Source organism: Mobula hypostoma, chromosome 21 (genome assembly GCF_963921235.1).
Source record: "Mobula hypostoma chromosome 21, sMobHyp1.1, whole genome shotgun sequence".
In the NCBI taxonomy this organism is placed as follows: domain Eukaryota; kingdom Metazoa; phylum Chordata; class Chondrichthyes; order Myliobatiformes; family Myliobatidae; genus Mobula; species Mobula hypostoma.
In genome coordinates, this window is record NC_086117.1 from 15,123,168 (window position 1) to 15,142,679 (window position 19,512).

The following is a 19,512-nucleotide window of genomic DNA, read 5'->3' on the forward strand; positions in this document are numbered from 1 at the left end:
CATCTTGGGTAATTCTTGAGAAGGTGTTCAACCCATGGCATAACTTTGTACATATACACTGCAAGGGCAGTAGATCACCTGCTTAAAATATTTTTCCCTCTTCAGTCCTAGCCTGTTTACCCCTTGTTATGAGGCTGTGATCCGTGATTCTATACTGTTCAGCCAGGGGAATGTGTAAGACTTGCATCCCATAAACCTAATGGTGGCTTAAATCCAGATTCTAGAGCAAAGAAAAACTTTGTTCTTAGCTATTGGTTGTAACTGGTGTCACTTTCCTACAGCAACTGCTTTTTTTGTTTTGAAAAATAGAACGCTTGACAACATTTGGTGGTCCCTTGCTTTTTGATTCCAATAACTGCTCAAGATTTATGACCGTTCTGCCTTGTAGAATCCTAAGGGCAGTTCTGCAAAGGATCACAGTCTTTGCATTGTTGGGGGCAGAGTGAGTAGACTTCCTGTTGATCTTTGACTGCAGGGCATGCCAAAGGGAAACAGTTGAAAATGGAAGCGATTTTTATTTTTCTGATCTGCTGCAAAGAAACATACTGCATTTCTGTTCACTTTTGTTTTTCAAGCTATTACCTCACAACTTCAGTGTTCAGTAATCATGGAGTTAGAGTCCAGTCTAATTAGGAGCTATTTAATCTCCAACAATTGATGTTTTTTGCTGATGTTGGGAATCCAGACCATGCAGGTTAAGCAGGGATAATGATGGGGACTCTTTAGACTCAGACATGCTGGTAAAATTAATTCCCCGTTTTAAGTGTCTACATTCTTTCTTTCTTTTTAAATATTTTTATTAATTTTCCAAAATTATAAACAGAATAACAATATTGATACAGAGAGATTGGAATAATCTTATTGTTGATAAGCATGTACAAAAGAGATTTCAAATAATACAGGTATAATAGACTTCCAAACTCTTAATAAAATTAATCATAGAGAAAAAAGAAATTTAAAAAATACAAAGAAAAACCCCCCCAAAAAAAAGAAACTAAATACTAAACCCAAAAAAGAAAACAAACGGAACAAAACAAGGCTACACCAATATCTTAAATCGAACACGTTCAGTAATGTCGTCAACTGCGCTCCTCTATTCATATATTTTAAGTTAATAAGAAGGATTCAGAAAGGTCAAATTACATCATATGAAAAGGTTGAAATAAGTGTCTACATTCTGTCCTTGATTTAATGTTGCTATTACAAATTACATGCCCTCATTTATAACGTAGAGGGTCTTGTGTAGTTCAGAATGGTGGTACTGTAGACTTTTTTAAAGTAATAATGCCAAACATTTCTGCCAAATATTGTGGGCGTGCTGTGTTGGCACATGAATGTGTGGTGACATTTCCTGGCTGCCCCTCGGCTGTGTTGGTTGATAACGCAAGCAACACTTTTCAGTGTATGTTTTGATGTACACATGATCAATAAATTTGAATCGATCCAATTTATCTACTTACAGTCCCAGCAATAACTAATATCTGATGGAATGATATTTCACTTTTAAGAAAATTAATTTTCATTGCTAGAGCGATGTGTAAATAATATATCACAATGTGACCGATTCCTAATCATATTTTTTTAAATCATTCTCCAGCTTTGCAGTCATTTATTCGAGCATATGCCACATATCCAGCAAATCTAAAGCAGATCTTTCATGTGAAATCCCTTCACCTTGGACACACTGCCAAAAGCTTTGGACTTAGAGATGCACCACAGAAACTGAGTGGCACAATAATGGCCAATGAGCAGAAGAAGAACCTTAAACCAATAGTGAAGAGGTAAGTGTTAATCGTTGTGTTGTGATTCAAATGTTTCCAGTTGACACCAACGTTAAAGCAGGGCCAGAGCCATAAACACAATCAGTGGCCATTTAATTTGGTACAGGCATGGAACCCGGTGTGGTCTTCTGCTGCTACAGCCCATCCACTTCAAGGTTCGATGTGTTGTGCATTCAGAGATGCTCTTCTGCACACAACTGTTAAAACGTGTGGTTATGAGCTAACTGTCACCTTCTCATCTGTTTGAAACAGTCTGGTCATTTTTCTCTGACCTCGCTCAATAACAAGGCACTTTTGTCCACAGAACTGCCATTCAATGGATGTTATTTTGTTTTTTGCACCTCTCTTTGTTAAGTCTAGATACTTGTGCATGAAAATCCCAGGAGATCAGTAGCTTCTGAGATACTCAAACTACCCCATCTGGCACCAACAATCATTCCATGGTTAAAGTCACTTAGATCACATTTCTTCTCCGTTCTGATGTTTGGTCTGAACAACAACTGATCCGCTTGACCGTGTCTGCATGCTTTTATGCGTTGAGTTGCTGCCACATGATGGACTGATTTGATGTTTGCATTAATGAGCAGGTGTATAGATATACCTAATAAAGTGACCATTAAGTGTATGTTTGCAAACAAAGTGTCTGTTGGCTCTTAAGGAAAGTATTTTAGATCTATATGGGAGAGGAAGGCATTGTTTCAGAAGTAATTACCTTGCATGATCATTGCAATCTTTTAGTTTTGAACGGCTTAGTTTCCCATTTATCTCTATGTACTTCAAATGAAATTACTACCCATTCTAAAGATTAGCTTTGACATGCTACGAATATACGGTTCTGTGTGAATACCATAATTTTTACATGGTTGGGTAGATAATTTTGCTTGTCCTCTACTCTCCATTGTAAATCGAATCATGAGACACTTCTTTCTTCTGCATTCTGTGGGCTGTATTGTAATACTGTGTACATCTGGGTGAAGAGTTAAAACGCTCTGGGCTTCTGTTCTCTGATGTTGCTTTGGTGGAATTACCAGTTGCTCTCATAAATAAGGTTTTAGTTGACATTCTACTAAAATTTGGGGAAATTCTCTTCTGAGGTGCTCTGCTAACAATGACCAAGCAGAGCACATATGTACACAATATCCTCCCCTGTGTACATTTAAGCTGGGTCGATATTCCTGCCCTGGGGCTAGGTGAAGGGCTGATTATCATCTTGTCTGTTATATCCAGCCACCCATATTCTGCAGAAGAGCACTGAAGCAGTTGTGAGTGGAGTTCTTTTCTACAGGGACCCAGAGTACTTGCTACTTACCAGTGTTAGCTGGAGCATACTTATTCTGACTTGCATGTATGCCACAGATATTTTATGCACAATTCTATGCCAGCATGCTGATTTGCTAGCTGCCGCAGAAAAGACTCTGCTCGTCTGCAAGCAATTGAGATTCTTGTTTCCTCTCAGATTAGCCTTACAAATTTGTTATGGATTTCTGTTCCTTTTCATATTTTTAGGTAGTAGGTGTTGAACTAAATAAATGTATGGATCTAATTCGGAAGGTGTGTGGCTCAGGTTGTTGATAGTTGGGTTGAATTGTTCTCCGATCTTGGCCATTTACTTGCAAACGTTTCATCACCATGCAAGGAATCATCGTTAGTGCTCTTTTGATTGTGGTGGGTCCTCCGTTGACCTTTATATACTTATCTATCTGCTGATTGAAAGTCATGTCGGAAACTCAGTTGTGATGTAGGGAAGAAATCTTGTCGCTGGTTGGCTGTGTGGCGAACTTCGTGCTTTTTGGTCTGGAGTTTTGCCAACATCAGCTCTTAAATGTATTCCTGCCTTTGTCTTCCAAGAGGAGAAAAAATGAGTACCAAGAGTTGGATATACAGGGTTTTGGGATATTGTTTTTTTTTCCCATTTCTGGGTTACCTGAATGTGTTCGATCTTGATGTACTGTACTTGATCAAAAACATCCTTTTGTTATTGATCCGAATATTTTCTTTTGCTGAGTACAGTTCTTCATTTTAGCACAAGCATACAGTAGTGTGCGAAATTCTTACGCACCCTAGTTATATATTTGTGCCTAAGACTTTGCACAGTACTGTATGTTATGTCTTTCCAGTTGCCAAATAACATTTAAAACTACTGAGCTAATACAAAGCTAGGTACTTTTCTGTCTGTTCCCCAACCACCTTTCTATTTTAACCATTATACAGTACAGTGCAAAAGTCCTAGGCACCCGAGCTATATATATATATGCCTAAGATTTTTGCAGGTACTATATACTAAACACAAGATGCTGGAAATCTTGAGCAACACACACACAAAGCTGGAGGAACTCAGCAAGTCAGGCAGCATCTATGGAGGAGAATAAACAGTCGACATTTTAGTCCTGATGAAGGATCTTGGCCCAAAACATTGACTGTTTATTCTCCTCCATAGATGCCACCTGACTTGCTTTTCTTTGTATTTACTGTGAATTACCACAAGGAAATAAATCTCAGGGTAATACGTGGTGACATATAGGTACTTTTGATAATAAATTTACGTTGAACTTTGAACTTCTTGAGTTCCACAATCATTCACTATACAGTACTCATTTAAGAGCCAAATAAAATTTGTTAAGTTTCCATCACCTGCCCTGTTACCTTGAATGACAAGAATCAACAGAAAAGAGCAACTTCATAAAGCAGCAACCAGAACTGTGGTTAGGTGTACCATAGATCAGGTACACAATTTGTGAATGCTTTCTGAATGTGCTTTCATGGAAAGAAATTGGAAACCATTTTGTAAATTTTCTGTACATTTTTTGAAATTAATGACTAGTGATTCCCGAGTTGCAATTTTGCTGAAATTTTTTTTAAAAAATGAAAAATGTTGGAATCTCTTAGCAGGACAGGCAGCTTCCGTGGAAATAAAAATAGGTGACTTTTCAGGTTGGGGACTCTCAGACCTGAAATTTTAACTGTTTCTTTTACCACAGTCGCTGACTAGCCTGTTATTTCCAGTACTTTCTGTTTTTATATCAGATTTACAACATCTGCAGGTTTTTTTAATATTTTCATTTAAAATTTGTCTCTTCTAATTCCCCATACTCCAAAATAACAACACAGTTCTGCCCTGCTGCAAGCCAAATTTGGAACAAATTATTTAACAAGGTATTATTTCACGTGGTTTCACTTGGTTATATGTAGTAGCAGTGTGATCACTCAAGTCGAATATGATGTTGCCCCAAGGAGTTGTCTATTGGTGGATCCTCAGGTGACCATAGAGGGTGATCCAGGATCCACATAACGGGGAACTTATGGTTGGATTCTGATGGATTTTGCATGACTTTGTTTAACGTGGGCAGGCTGATGCATGGGCAACCGCCACATGGTCATTGACAGATCGGGGTCAGGGTCCAGTGGTATGGAGTGCAAGACAACTGAGGACCCTTCACTGCTGTAGAACTTCCTCCCCCTTCACTGCTTCCTCCATCTTCACTGCTTCCTCCCCCTTCTCTGCTGTAGCTTTCCTCCCCCTTCACTGCTTCCTCGCCCTTCAGTGCTTCCTCCCCCTGTAGCCTTCCTCCCCCTTCACTGCCCTTGCGATGTCTCATCATCTTTCACCAGCTCCACCATTGAGGTCTTGCTTGGATTGCTCTTCAATTCGAACTTCCGCCTTGACATTTCTGCCATGCGTGACCCTAGCGGGAGCTAAGCTCCAAATGGCTAAACACCAGATAGCATTGCTGTCAGGAACTCACAAGCCTCTTGCCCATGAGAAGGTTGACGATCCTCAGAGAAGCAGGGTATATGTTGGTTTTATGTAGGAGGCTTTTGTCATCCTGATGGTATGTGCTGTTGTAATAGACCACGCAAACCACATTCATCTGAAGGCAGGAGTTGATACAGCAGCAATGCACTACCTGTTAACACTAGCTGTTGACAATATATTCAAGATGATGGAAATAGTGTTTGAAAATAAAACACAAAAGTGACGAAGTATATCACTTTTCTGTGCTAACCAGTTTTTTTTTTAAATTATAATGGATACATTTTTCCTCCTGAAAAGCTAAGGCAAAGGTCTACATGTTTGGTTTTGTCTTGCTGAAAAGTAGAGATGAGTTGGTGTAAAAGAAATCTGCAGTGTATTAGTGAGGCTTATCCTCAAGGAGCTGAAATCCCAACTGCTTGCAGACAAGCAGTGTTTACCGAGCAGCAAGTATATTTACCAGCATATCAAGTGTAAACTTTTATGCATAAAATATCTGTGGTTAAATACCAAAAGTGTAAAGCGTTAATTTCACATTCTCATCATGTGCCAAATTTTTTCATGCACAGTAAATTAAACAGTTACAGTGGTATGCAAAAGTTTGGGCACCCCTGGTCAAAATTTCTGTTACTGTGAATAGCTAAGTGAGTAAAAGATGACCTGATTTCCAGAAGGCATAAAGTTAAAGATGACACATTTCTTTAATATTTTAAGCAAGATTACTTTTTTACTGTTTCAAAATAACAGAAAAGAAAAAGGGCCTGAAGCAAAAGTTTGGGCACCCTGCATGGTCAGTACTTAGTAACACCCCTTTTGGCAAGTATCACAGCTTGTAAATGCTTTCTGTAACCAGCTAAGGGTCTTTCAATTCTTGTTTGGGGGATTTTTGCCCATTCTTCCTTGCAAAAGGCTTCTAGTTCTGTGAGATTCTTGGGCAGTCTTGCATGCACTGCTCTTTTGAGGTCTATCCACAGATTTTCAATGGTGTTTAGGTCGGGGGACTGTGAGGGCCATGGCAAAACCTTCAGCTTGTGCCTCTTGAGGTAGTCCATTGTGGATTTTGAGGTGTGCTTAGGATCATTACCCTGTTGTAGAAGCCAACTTCTTTTCATCTTCAGCTTTTTTACAGATGGTGTGATGTTTGCTTCCAGAATTTGCTGGTATTTAATTGAATTCATTCTTCCCTCCACCAGTGAAATGTTCCCCGTGACACTGGCTGCAACACAAGCCTAAAGCATGATCGATCCACCCCCGTGCTTAACAGTTGGAGAGGTGTTCTTTTCATGAAATTCTGCACCCTTTTTTCTCCAAACATACCTTTGCTCATTACGGCCAAAAAGTTCTGTTTTAACTTCAGTTCATATGACTTGTTTCCAAAATGCATCAGACTTGTTTAGATGTTCCTTTGCAAACTTCTGACGCTGAATTTTGTGGTGAGGACGCAGGAGAGGTTTTCTTCTGATGACTCTTCCATGAAGGTCATATTTGTGCAGATGTTGCTGCACAGTAGAACAGTGCACCACCACTCCAGAGCCTGCTAAATCTTCCTGAAGATCTTTTGCAGTCAAATAGGGGTTTTGATTTGCCTTTCTAGCAATCCTACTAGCAGTTCTCTGGGAAAGTTTTCTTGGTCTTCCAGACCTCAACTTGACCTCCACCGTTCCTGTTAACTGCCATTTCTTAATTACATTACGAACTGAGGAAATGGCTACCTGAAAATGCTTTGCTATCTTCTTATAGCCTTCTTTTGCTTTGTGGGCATCATTTATTTTAATTTTCAGAGTGCTAGGCAGCTGCTTAGAGGAGCTTATGGCTGCTGATTGTTGGGACAAGGTTTGAGGAGTCATGGTATTTATAAAGCTTTGAAATTTGCATCACCTGGCCTTTCCTAACGATGACTGTGAACAAGCCATAGCCCTAACAAGCTAATTAAGGTCTGAGACCTTGGTAAAAGTTATCTGAGAGCTCAAATCTCTTGGGGTGCCCAAACTTTTGTATGGTGCTCCATTCCTTTTTTCCACTCTAAAATTGTACAAAACAAAAATATTACACTAATCTTGCTTAAAATGTTGAAAAGAATGTTTCATCATTAACGTTATGACTTTTGGAGATCAGTTCATCTTCTACTCACTTAACTATTCACAGTAACAGAAATTTTGACCGGGGTGTCCAAACTTTTGCATGCCACTGTATGTTAGCATTTTGCAAGTATAGCAATGACTTGCATATAACTATTTTCTTCAGAATTATGTAATGCTGTGGATAAAATTTTGGCATGAAGTCATAGATTTATACAGCACAGGATTTTTTGCTCTTCAACCTGACGATGATACCTATCTGAGCTAGTTCTCTTTACCTGCATTTGGCTCATATCCTTCTAAAATGGAGCAGACTGGATGGGTCATATGGCCTAATTCTGCTCATATTTCTTCTGATCTGAAAATTTCCTATCTTGTGACCTGTCCAAATGTTAAACAGAGCAATTATACCCTCTTCTATCACCTCCTCTGGCAGCTTGTTCCAAATACCCACCACCCTCTTTGTGAAAACTCATCTTCAGATCCCCTTTAATCTTTCCCTTTGCACCTCAAGTCCATGTCCTCTTGTTTTAGACTCCCTGCCCTTGGAAAAAGAATGTAACTCTCTACCATATCTATGTTTCTCTTAATTTTATATATTTTCCAGGATTGAAAAGCTTGTTGAATGAGGAGTGTTTGATGGCTCTGGGTCTGTATTCGCTGGAATTCAGAAGAATGGGGGGTGGCCTCATTGAAACCTATCAAATGTTGAAAGGCCTCGATAGAGTAGATGTGGAGAGGATGTTTCCTATGGTGTGGGAACCTAGGACCAGAGGACACATCCTCAGAATAGAGGGACGTCCTTTTAGAATGGAGATGGAAAGCAATTTCTTTAGCCAGAGAGAGGTGAATCTGGAGTTCATTGCCACAAGCGGCTGTGGAGGTCAGGAAATTCCTCCTTATCTCCATTCTAAAAGGACAGCCCTCTATTCTGAGGCTGTGTCCTCTGGTCTTATCCTCTCCCACCATAGGAAACATCCTCTCCACATCTATTTTATCAAGGCCTTTCATCACTCAATAGGTTTCAGTTAGGTCACCACAGACTCAATCTGCAAATTATCTTTCAGAAATTCCTGTATAAGTCCCTTAGTGCTTCAGTTTTGTTTTGCATTTTCTCTCCATTTAGTAAATAGTCAAACCTTTCATTTCTTCTCCCAAAGTGCATAACCATACACTTCCCAACACTGTACTCCATCTGCCACTTCTTTGCCCATTTTATTAATTTGTCCAAGTCCTTCTATAGCCTCTCTACTTCCTCAAAACTACCTGTTCCTCCACCTTTCTTCATATCGTCTGCAGACACTGCAACAAAGCCATCAATTCCATCATCTAAATCATTGACATATAACGTAATAAGAATTGGTCCCCACACAATTGTTTCCCTGTGGAACACCACTAGTCACCAACAGTCAACCAGAAGTCTCCCTTTATTCCCACTCTTTTCCTCCTGCCAATCAGCTACTGCTTTATCCATGCTAGAAGCATGTGTACTCAGCCCCTTGCTGTACTCACTGTACACCCATGATTGTGTAGCCAAGTTTCCATCAAACTCAATACATAATTTTGCTGATGACACGACAAATGTAGGTCTTATCTCGGGTAATGATGAGTTTGAGTACAGAGAGGAAATTAAGAACCTGGTGGCATGGTGCGAAGACAATAACCTATCCCTCAACGTCAGCAAGACGAAGGAATTGGTTGTTGACTTCAGAAGGAGTAGCGGACTGCACGACCCAATTTACATCGGTGGTGCACAAGTGGAACAAGTCAAAAGCTTTAAGTTCCTCGGGGTCAATATCACAAATGACCTGACTTGGTCTAACCAAGCAGAGTTCACTGCCAAGAAAGCCCACCAGCACCTTTACTTCCTGAGAAAACAAAAGAAATTTGGCCTGTCCCCTAAAACCCTCACTAATTTTTATAGATGCACCGTAGAAAGCATTCTTCTAGGGTGCATCACAACCTGGTATGGAAGTTGTCCTGTCCAAGACCGAAAGAAGCTTCAGAAGATCGTGAACACGATGCAGCACATCACACAAACCAATCTTCCGTCCGTGGAGTCACTTTACACCGCACGCTGTCGGAGCAGTGCTGCCAGGATAATCAAGGACACGACCCACCCAGCCAACAGACTTTTTGTCCCTCTTCCCTCCGGGAGAAGGTTCAGGAGCTTCAAGACTTGTATGGCCAGATTTGGGAACAGCTTCTTTCCAACTGTGATAAGACTGCTGAACGGATCCTGACCCGGATCTGGACCGTACCCTCCAAATATCCGGACCTGCCTCTCGGGTTTTTTTGCACTACCTTACTTCCCATTTTTCTATTTTCTATTTATGATTTATAATTTAAATTTTTAATATTTACTAGTTTTAACTATTTTTAATATTTATAATATTTAATATTTGTAATCCAGGGAGTGTGAAACGCAGAATCAAATATCGCTATGATGATTGTACATTCTAGTACCAATTGTTTGGCGACAATAAAGTATAAAAAGGATCTTCCCTGTAATATCGTAGGCTCTTAGCTTGTTAAGCAGCCTCATGTGTGGCACCTTCCTGCTTTTTATTTCTTCAAAGGATTCAAATAGATTTGTCAGGCAACATTTTCCCTTGAGGAAACTATGTTGAATACATCATGTGCCACCAAGTACCCTGAAACCACATCTGTAACAGTCGACTCCAACATGTTCCCAATCACTGACATCAGACTAACTGGCTTATAATTTTCTTTTTTCTGTCTCTCCGCCTTCTTGAAGAGTGGAGTACCATTTGCAAATTTCCAATTTTCTGGAACCAATTTCAGAATCTAGTTACCTCTTCAGTTACCTCTTTCAGAACCCTAGGGTATGCACCATCTGGTCCAGGTGACTTGCCTACCTTCACATTTTTTAGTTTCCCAAGAACCTTCTCCCTAGTAATGGTTAGTTCACACACTGCATGACCCCTGGCATCTGGAAATTCCACCATACTGTTAGTATCTTCCACAGTGAAGACTGGTGCAGAATACTTATTCAGTTCATCTGTCATTCCCTTGTCCCCTTTTACTACCTCTCCAATATCATTTTCTAGTGGTCCAATATCTACTCTCACCTCTGACTTGCACTTTATGCATCTGAAGAAATTTTTGGTATTTTCTTTAATATTATTGGCTCACCTACTTTCATATTCAATCTTTACCTTCTCAATTATTTCTGTTGTTGCCTTCTGTTGGTTTTTAAAATCTTCCCAGTGTTCTAATTTTTGCTTTGATATATACCTGCTCTTTGGCTCTTATGTAGGCTTTGACTCCTCTTGTTAGCCATGGTTGTGTCATTTTGCCTTCAGAATACTTCTTCCTCTTTGGGATGTATATATCCTGTGCCTTCCGAATTGCTTCCAGAAATTGCAGCCATTGCTGCTCTGCCGTCATCCCTGCCAATGTTCTTTTGCAATCAATTCTGGCCAACTCCTTTCTCATGCCTCTAATTCCTTTTACTCCACTGTAATACTGATATATCTAACTTTAGCTTCTTTGTTTCAAATTACAGGGTGAATTTGATATTATTATGATGACTTTTCCCCAGGAGTTCTTTTACCTTACGCTCTCTAATCAATTCTGGTTCATTGGACAACACCCAATCCAGAATAGCTGATCCTCTAATGGGCTCTCCTATGGCCTTATGGTCTCGTAAACCTTAATAAGGTCATCACCCATGTTCCTTTGCTCCAGGAAAGATCGACCCAACCTCTCCAGTCCCTCCTTGTACATCAAGTCTTCTAATCGAGGCAATATCTTGCAAATATTTTATGCATCCTCTCTAGTTTACTCAATTGTTCTTAAATTATAGGAGCTAGAACACCACACAATACTCAGTGCGGTCTCACAGCTGTAAAATGACATCCCAATTCTTGTATTCTGTGTTGCCACTTTCAGGGAACTCTGTGCTTGTACCCCTTGGTCTCTCTGTTCTACAACATTCCTTAGAACCCTTCTATTCTCTGTGTATGTCCTATCATGATTAATTTCACCCTTGCCTGAGTTTTAAAGATTACCTTTATTTGTCACATGTATATTGAACCATAAAAACATAGTGAAATTCATCAATGGTTAGCACAGTCCGGGGAAGTGCTGGGGGCAGCTTGCTAGTGTCGCCATGTTTCCCTCGCCAGTGTAGTGTGCCCACAACTTATTAACTGTAACCCATGTGTCTTTGGAAGGTGGGAGGAAACCAGAACATCCAGAGGAAACCCACGCATTCACAGGGAGAATATACAAATTCTGTATAGACAGCAGCAGGAATTGAACCCCAATTGCTGGCGCTGTAAAAGTTTAATGCTAACTGCTACACTACTACGCTGCCCATCTGCTACTTAAATTTCATCTGCCATTCCCTTACCAGTTGATCTCGATCCTCTGTAATCTTAGGTAGCCTTCTTCACACTTCACAAAATATCACATTTGAGGCAATCTACAAAATTACTAATCATGCCGCTTATATTCTCATTAACATATATGACAAAAAATAAACTGTTCTCAGACCTCTAATTTGGAAAATGCTCTTTACTGTCAATCTCTGACACCTTCCGTTCGGCTAGCTCACCCTAGGACCCAAATGATCTAACCTACTGGATCAGCCTACCATTCCATTGTCAAAGGGCTTACTAGACAACACACATCTACTGCCCTGTCGTCATCAAACTTCTTGGTAACCTCTTTCCAAAAACAAAACTCCAATCATGAAGCTTGGGTAGTTGGACTTTTCTTCAATGGGATCTTTTGCATCACCTCAATACTCTTCTTTCATGCGGGATGACACCTCCAAAAGTAAAACACAACAAAATGTTAAACTGCTTCTCTACTTTGGACTGAAGCTTCAAAGTAGATTGAATCGTGAGGAAGAAGAATTTGAGTTCTCACATAGGCTACAAAGTCAAGAAGGATGCTCATACCGAGCAGAAGCCATACAATTCCTATTTGGGAGAAAAAGTTATGAGAGTGAATTTTTCAGGAGTATTTTATCCAGATCTTGCACAAACCTACACAAAGGTTTGTCTTGCTGCCATGCTGTGGTGATATGATTGGGCTCAATGAACTCACAAACTAAAGAGAGTTAGCAACAAAAATACCTCTCCAAGGAGCATATCACACCTCAGATCAAAGGAGTTCTCTCATACTGGGTAAGTACTTCTGAAGAAAACCCAGGCTGGTTCTGAGCATGCTGGTGCAGAATGCTAATTATTTCTATCACCTGAGGAGGGTTGAGAAGAGAGAATCACCTATGTTCCATCAGTCTGATAATCTGTTTACTGGCTCCTGCTTGGAAACTTTGACTACCATGACAACCTGTTTACTGGCTATGACAATCACAGACAATTAGCTCTTGTCTGTCATGAACCATTGTCATGTATTGGATTTACTCACAGACCACCAGCCATAACTCTGTTTCAAACTGGTGCAATTCCTGCCTAAAATGCATATTGAGAAGATATAATGTAAAAACATTTCAAGACACTAGTTGGTCTCCTATGGTGTTGCACAGGAGGTGTCTCGGCCAAATGTACTCCTCGTTTCAAGTGAGCTTGAGAAGCAGTGCATAATTGGTATAAAATGCACATTTTTAAATTGTACAATTTATTCTTAGCATTTTTTTTTAGTTTTTATTGGTTGGCTCCGTGTGAACTGTCAAGTTGTAATTCACTTTCCCATTTTAAGATTATCCTTGCTTGGAAGCCGAGAGTAAAATTAGTTGGAACAGAGGAATCCTACAGAATAGTGTTTTGTTAGAGGCACAAAGCTGAGGTGGTGGAACATGACCATCAGTGGAGGAGAATACAGTTAATAGCATCTTTATGTGAGTTATCTTTATTATAACTGTGGGCACTTGATGGGAAAATGGTAATGTGACAAAAATATAGCAACACTTGAATGGCAGAACTTGCACACAATGAGACATTATTAATAATAGTGGATAGATTTCCTGAAGCAGTAATGTTACTAGCTGTGTAGTATTTCTCCTCCCCCTCTTAAGCCCATCACCCTGACTGAGACATTGCCACCGGCAGCAGCTCGCCAGAGTTCTCTATCCTGGGCCAGCCTTTCAACTTGTCCACAGATGTAGCCAGTCTTCAAAGATCCATCCTCTCCCAGGGGTGAAGTTTTCGGAGCTTCTGTTGGTGTTTCTGTAGTTTAAAGTTTCTACAGGATGACATTGCTGGTCCCTCCTCCTTTCGCAGGCATGCTTGGGTCCATCGATGGCAGAGCTCGTGTAGTGTTCACTATGTAAAAATTGTGTCAGCAAAACAATAATGGCTGAGGTTTTCTTTGTTACACTTGTGCTTTATGATTAACATTCATTCATTTCTAATTGACTCTCATTTTTTATGGCCTCTGGGTAACAGGTTGGTAGGTGGATGGAAGAATGGAATTCAAATCCTCCAAAATGGCAATACAACAATACCCTAAGCATCACGGTGAATGTTGATTCCTTTGTTTTAATTTTGCTCTGCTATTTATAACCTCAAATTTTGTTGAATTATTTGAAATTATGATGAATAATGTTTAGCTTATAATTTCAAATAATTCAACAAAATTTGAGGTTATAAATAGCAGAGCAAAATTATAGAGGATGGTACAATTGTTTTACAGCACCATCGATTACCATTTCGATTTCAATTCCCACCACTGTCTGTAAGGAGTTTGTATATTCTTCCCGTGACTGCATGCGTTTCCTCCCACATTCCAAAGACGTACTGTTAGAGTTAGGGTTAGTGAGTTGTGGTCCTGCTATGTTGATGCTGGAAGCATGGTGACCTGTGAGTTGTCCCCAGAACAATCCTCAGACTGTGTTGGCTGTTGACACAAAACAGCACATTTTACTGCAAACAACAGGAATTCTGCAGATGCTGGAAATTCAAGCAACACACATCAAAGTTGCTGGTGAACGCAGCAGGCCAAGCAGCATCTATAGGAAGAGGCGCAGTCGACGTTTCAGGCCGAGACCCTTCGTCAGGACGGGGTCTCGGCCTGAAACGTCGACTGCGCCTCTTCCTATAGATGCTGCTTGGCCTGCTGCGTTCACCAGCAACTTTGATGTGTGCAGCACATTTTACTGTATGTTTTGATATACGCACAACAAATAAAGCTAATCTAATCTAATGTTTACAACGGCAGCATTGATTCTAGACACAGGAACCAATTTTTTTTAAACATTTACCATCAGAAGTATAGAATGTTCACATGTGGTATATTTTCTTGTGTTAATATATTGTAACTAGTGTGCTAACTTACTGGTCTTTCCCAGGTCAGTAACTTGAAAGTGATTCAATGCAGATATTGACTCATTCACAGGGATTATTTATTATTATTCATTAAAGACTGTCAGACACCCATGTTATCATTGTTACAAAAAACACTAATCTATGAAAGAGATACTGAGTCATCACATGTTAAACCCAGTCATAGACAAAATGTGACCTTCCAAAATATTTGTGTGCTTTCAAAGGCACAGTGTGCAAATCTTTTTATTCTCAGTAAATATTCCGTAAGGTATTTTGTATAGCGTAGAGATTCTCTGAATAGTAAATATGCTAACCTAATAAATGAAGGAATATATTTATACTTTTGTTTTAAATTCCATATATTCTACCCTTGTATATTTGATTAAGTTGCACATTTCTCATATACCTACCATTGTACTGTGTATTGCCTTGCAAAGCCAGTTGTCCATGTATTGCTGAGATCTGATCTTAGCTGTACTTTTAGGAACACAGCCAAGGGAACTAGCTAGAATTACCATTGTATCCTGAAGTTAACCCTGATCACAATTTATGGAATAGTTGGCATTGATAGGAAATAACAAAGTCCATTTTCTACAACAGCGAAAGTTGTACTCTACAGAAGCAGGCTGTTTATCCCATCAAGTCTACATTGAACATTAAGCACTCTTTTACATTGATCCTGTTTTATTCTAAGCACAGTCTCAAAATCTCCCCCAGATTCTGTCACTGAACTATACTGGAGGCATTTCTAGTGGCTAATTAACCTGCCAATTCACACATCTTTGGGATGTGGGAGGAAGCCAGAGGAACCTCAAGTGGTTAATTGAAGAATGTGCAACTCCCCACTTACAGCACAAAGTCAGGACTGAAACATGTTGCTGGAAATGCTGTGCGCCACTAAGTAGTAATCAAAGATTATTGTGTAGCAACACACATTAAAGTTGCTGGTGAACGCAGCAGGCCAGGCAGCATCTCCAGGAAGAGGTACAGTCGACGTTTTGGGCCGAGACCCTTCGTCAGGACTAACTGAAAGAAGAGCTAGTAAGAGATTTGAAAGGGGGAGGGGGAGATCCAAAATGATAGGAGAAGATAGGAGGGGGAGGGATGGAGCCGAGAGCTGGACAGTTGATTGGGAAAAGGGATATGAGAGGATCATGGGACAGGAGGCCTAGGGAGAAGGAAAAGGGGGAGGGGGGGGAAGCCCAGAGGATGGGCAAGGAGTATACTGAGAGGGATAGAGGGAGAAAAAGGAGAGAGAGAAAAAGAATGTGTGTATATAAATAAATAATGGATGGAGTACGGGGGGGAGGTGGGGCATTAGCGGAAGTTTGAGACGTCAATGTTCATGCCATCAGGTTGGAGGCTACCCAGACGGATGTCACGATCATGAAAGACTCTTGTTCGGAGATGTCCAAAAGCTGTTCCAGCACATTTAAGACGATGTTGAATCTCATCATTAATGTCGACCCTGGAGGAGAGGTGATTTCCAAGATACGGAAACTGGTCCGCATTTTCCAGGGTTGTTTCGCCAAGTTGAATTGATGGTTCACACACCCATCTTTTGCTAAGAGTAAAGAGATTCGCTGCCTATCACCTCTTATTAATGATCTAAGTATTTCTCAGCCCATCGATGCCTCAAATTTTTAAATCTTCAATGAATATTTAAGTATTTGCTGCTGTTTTGAAGGGACTTGGAGAGAGCGTAGGAAGAAACTCCACTAAATGATCCTCCGTAGTGGGCTGACGTGCTTCATGGGAAGCCAGGATCAATAATAGAGTGAGGAGAAAGAAGTATAGTCTTTGGGAGGTGATTATGGATGTAACACTGAAAGAGCACCATGGAAGAACTAACAGTTTGAATTTTATATTTAAGAATGTTAACGATCTTAAATATCTGATCTAAGAAAGGATGTGGTGAATTTGGAAAGGGTTCAGAGGAGCTTCACCACAATGATTCTGGGAATGAAAGGGGTTGCCATATGAGGACTGATTGATGGTTCTGGGCCTGCACTCAACTGGAATTCAGAAGGATAGTTTGGGGGGGGGGGCATCTCATTGAAACCTATCGAGTGTGAAAAGCCACGATAGAGTGGATGTGGAGAGGATGTTTCCTGTAATGGGGGAGTCCAGGACCTGAAGGCACAGCTTCAGAATAGAGGGATGTCCATTTAGAGTGGAGATGAGTAGGAATTTCTTTTGCCAGACAGTGGTGAATCTGGAATTCATTGCCACAGGCAGCAGTGGAGGCCAAGTCATTGGATATGTTTAAGGCAAAGGTTGATAGGTTCTTGATTAGCTACAGGGCGAAGGCAAGAGACTGGGGCTGAGAGGGATATAAATCAGCCATGATGAAATGGTGGAGCAGACTCGATGGGCCAAATGACCAAATTCTGCTCCTATATCTTATGGTTTTATGTTGGGGGACTGAGAATCATTAGGCAAATGGGGTCATTGAGATAAGTTATGGGTAACAGTGCTTTGAATGAGCTGAAGTGTATGGTCAGAGTATGGCAGGTCCATCAGCCATTCATTGCAATAGTCTAGTCCAGTGTGAAAGAGAGATTCAGCAATAGATGGGTCAAATCAGTACGATACTGAAGTTAGAAGTGATCGTGATGGAGAGGACACAGACTGGAAATGATCGGGCATTCAGGTGGCATTGAAGAGTGGCAATTGATCTGATTCAGCCCAGGTCTGAGGCTGTGAAGGAGGTGAAAATGATTTTTGAATTGAACAACTAACCAGCATTAGATCACAGCAGATCAGAAATTGGTCAGGGGCAAACAGTGACCACGTAGAGTCACTTCCGGAAATTAGAAGTGATGAAGCCTAGTATTTGCAGGTATATAATATTGACTTCTTTTCTGTGGGTGATGTTACATTGAGACAACCTGGAAGTGAGAGCAGGGGAATTATTGATGTGTCCTTGGGTAGACTCAAAGTCCACACTGCAGAAGGAGGAAGAGACCTATTACTGGGGCTATTCTGGTTAAGACCATAAAACATAGGAACAGAGTAGGCCATTCAGCCCATTGAGTTTTGTCTGCTATTCCATCATGGCTTATTTATTATCTTTCTCAACCCCATTCTCATGCCTTCTCCCTGTAACCTTTGATGCCCTTACTTATCAAGAACCTATCAACCTGCACTTTAAGTATACCCAATGATTTGGGCTGTACAACAATCTGGAGCAATGATTCACACAGATTTAGCACCGTCTGGTTTAAGAAATTCCTCTGGTTATGGCCGGAAACAACTGTAAGCACTCTTGTAACACTTTACAAATGAAGAGAGTTGTGCTATGATTAACTCCTTCAAAGCCTAAAAGAGAGGTAGTCTTTTTGACTGAGTTAGAGCCATTTCAGGACAATGGGAAACTTGCAAAATTCTTTCAACTGATTCTTCTCTTTGAGCTGAGCTAGCAAACCCAGCACTAATTGCTTATCCCTAGTTACCCTGAAAAGCTTGCACTTAGGCAGGAGACTGGAGAGGTGTTGAAGCCCATGAAATTATGCCCAGCTTGAATCATTGGCCTCAATATTTAATCAGCACTGGGAAAAGAGTGGATGGAAAGAATTCTGGATAGGGAGATCAGAAGTTTGGGTTTCCCAGACCCTCTGCTGAGGTTAACTGCTTGATGTCTTTCAGCCATTCTCAGAAGGTTTTCTGCCCAGTAGGCAAACAGATTGACAGGCTGCCTTCCTGTTGGAATGTAAGCGGGTGCCAGGGAAGTAGGTGATTGCCCTGTGTTCGGGGGTTAAAAAGGATGGCAATGATTGGTGGGGAAGTCTGAAGTTCCTTGGGCGATTAAGCAAGGTGTATTTGAAGATCATGGTGGAGGATGGAGTTTTGAGGTCACAGTGGCAGTAGTGAAAAGCCTGAGGTCACTAGGGAGTGTGGGCAATTGTGGTGGGAGAGGTTGTGTCGGGGGAGATGGAGGTGACACAGGTTGTATTGGGATAGTCAAGGATTTTGTCAAGGGAGACGGGTGACAAGAATTGTGTTTGGAGGGGCAAGGGTTATGTCAGAAGACTCAATAAGAGCGAAGATTATATTGGGAGAGGCAATGGTTTGAGAGTTGGAGATTGGGAGGTGACAGAGTCAGCAAAGGTTATGATGGTGTATCCTGGTTGTTGGGGATGGAATAGTTGAATTATGAACATCCTCTATCATGCAGAAGGTAGTAATACTTCAAACTTCTCACCTTGGGCGGCATTTGGAGATTATATCCAATAAAAGGAGAAACAGAAGTTCATACCTTTATAAATATAACCTCATCCTGGAGGAAATCCTTCACATTTATTTAACTATAGCTTCTAGCTTCCAGATATGGCACCAAATCAAGGCTAGAATTCAAAGAGCCATATCCACAGAAAGATAAAACTCATGCCGCAATTGCTGCTCCATCCTTCCTGTCAAACAGAGTAATGTTAATTAAAAGGGTCTATTTTTAAACTGTCTGTTTACTGACGATAACTACCTTTATTATTCTCTGTAATGCCTGTAGTAATGTGTCAGATCACAGCTTGTGCTGCAATTAATAGAATAGACAACAATTTAAACTTGACCCGATTGAAAGCACGCACTTGTCTCTGTCTGTGTCAGGGGATTGCTTTAGAGTGGGGGGTAGGGTTCGTAGCTGG

At 40.6% G+C, this 19,512-nt stretch overlaps 1 protein-coding gene across 1 annotated transcript in view; it reads left to right on the forward strand.

The window, feature by feature from the left end:
- ddx31 (DEAD (Asp-Glu-Ala-Asp) box polypeptide 31) overlaps positions 1-19,512 on the forward strand; it is a 131,302-nt gene that overhangs the window by 94,260 nt on the left and 17,530 nt on the right. Inside the window, exon 19 of the mRNA XM_063073476.1 lies at positions 1,598-1,781. Within this exon, the coding sequence (XP_062929546.1) occupies positions 1,598-1,781 (184 nt within the window). The remainder of the gene's footprint in view (positions 1-1,597; positions 1,782-19,512) is intronic.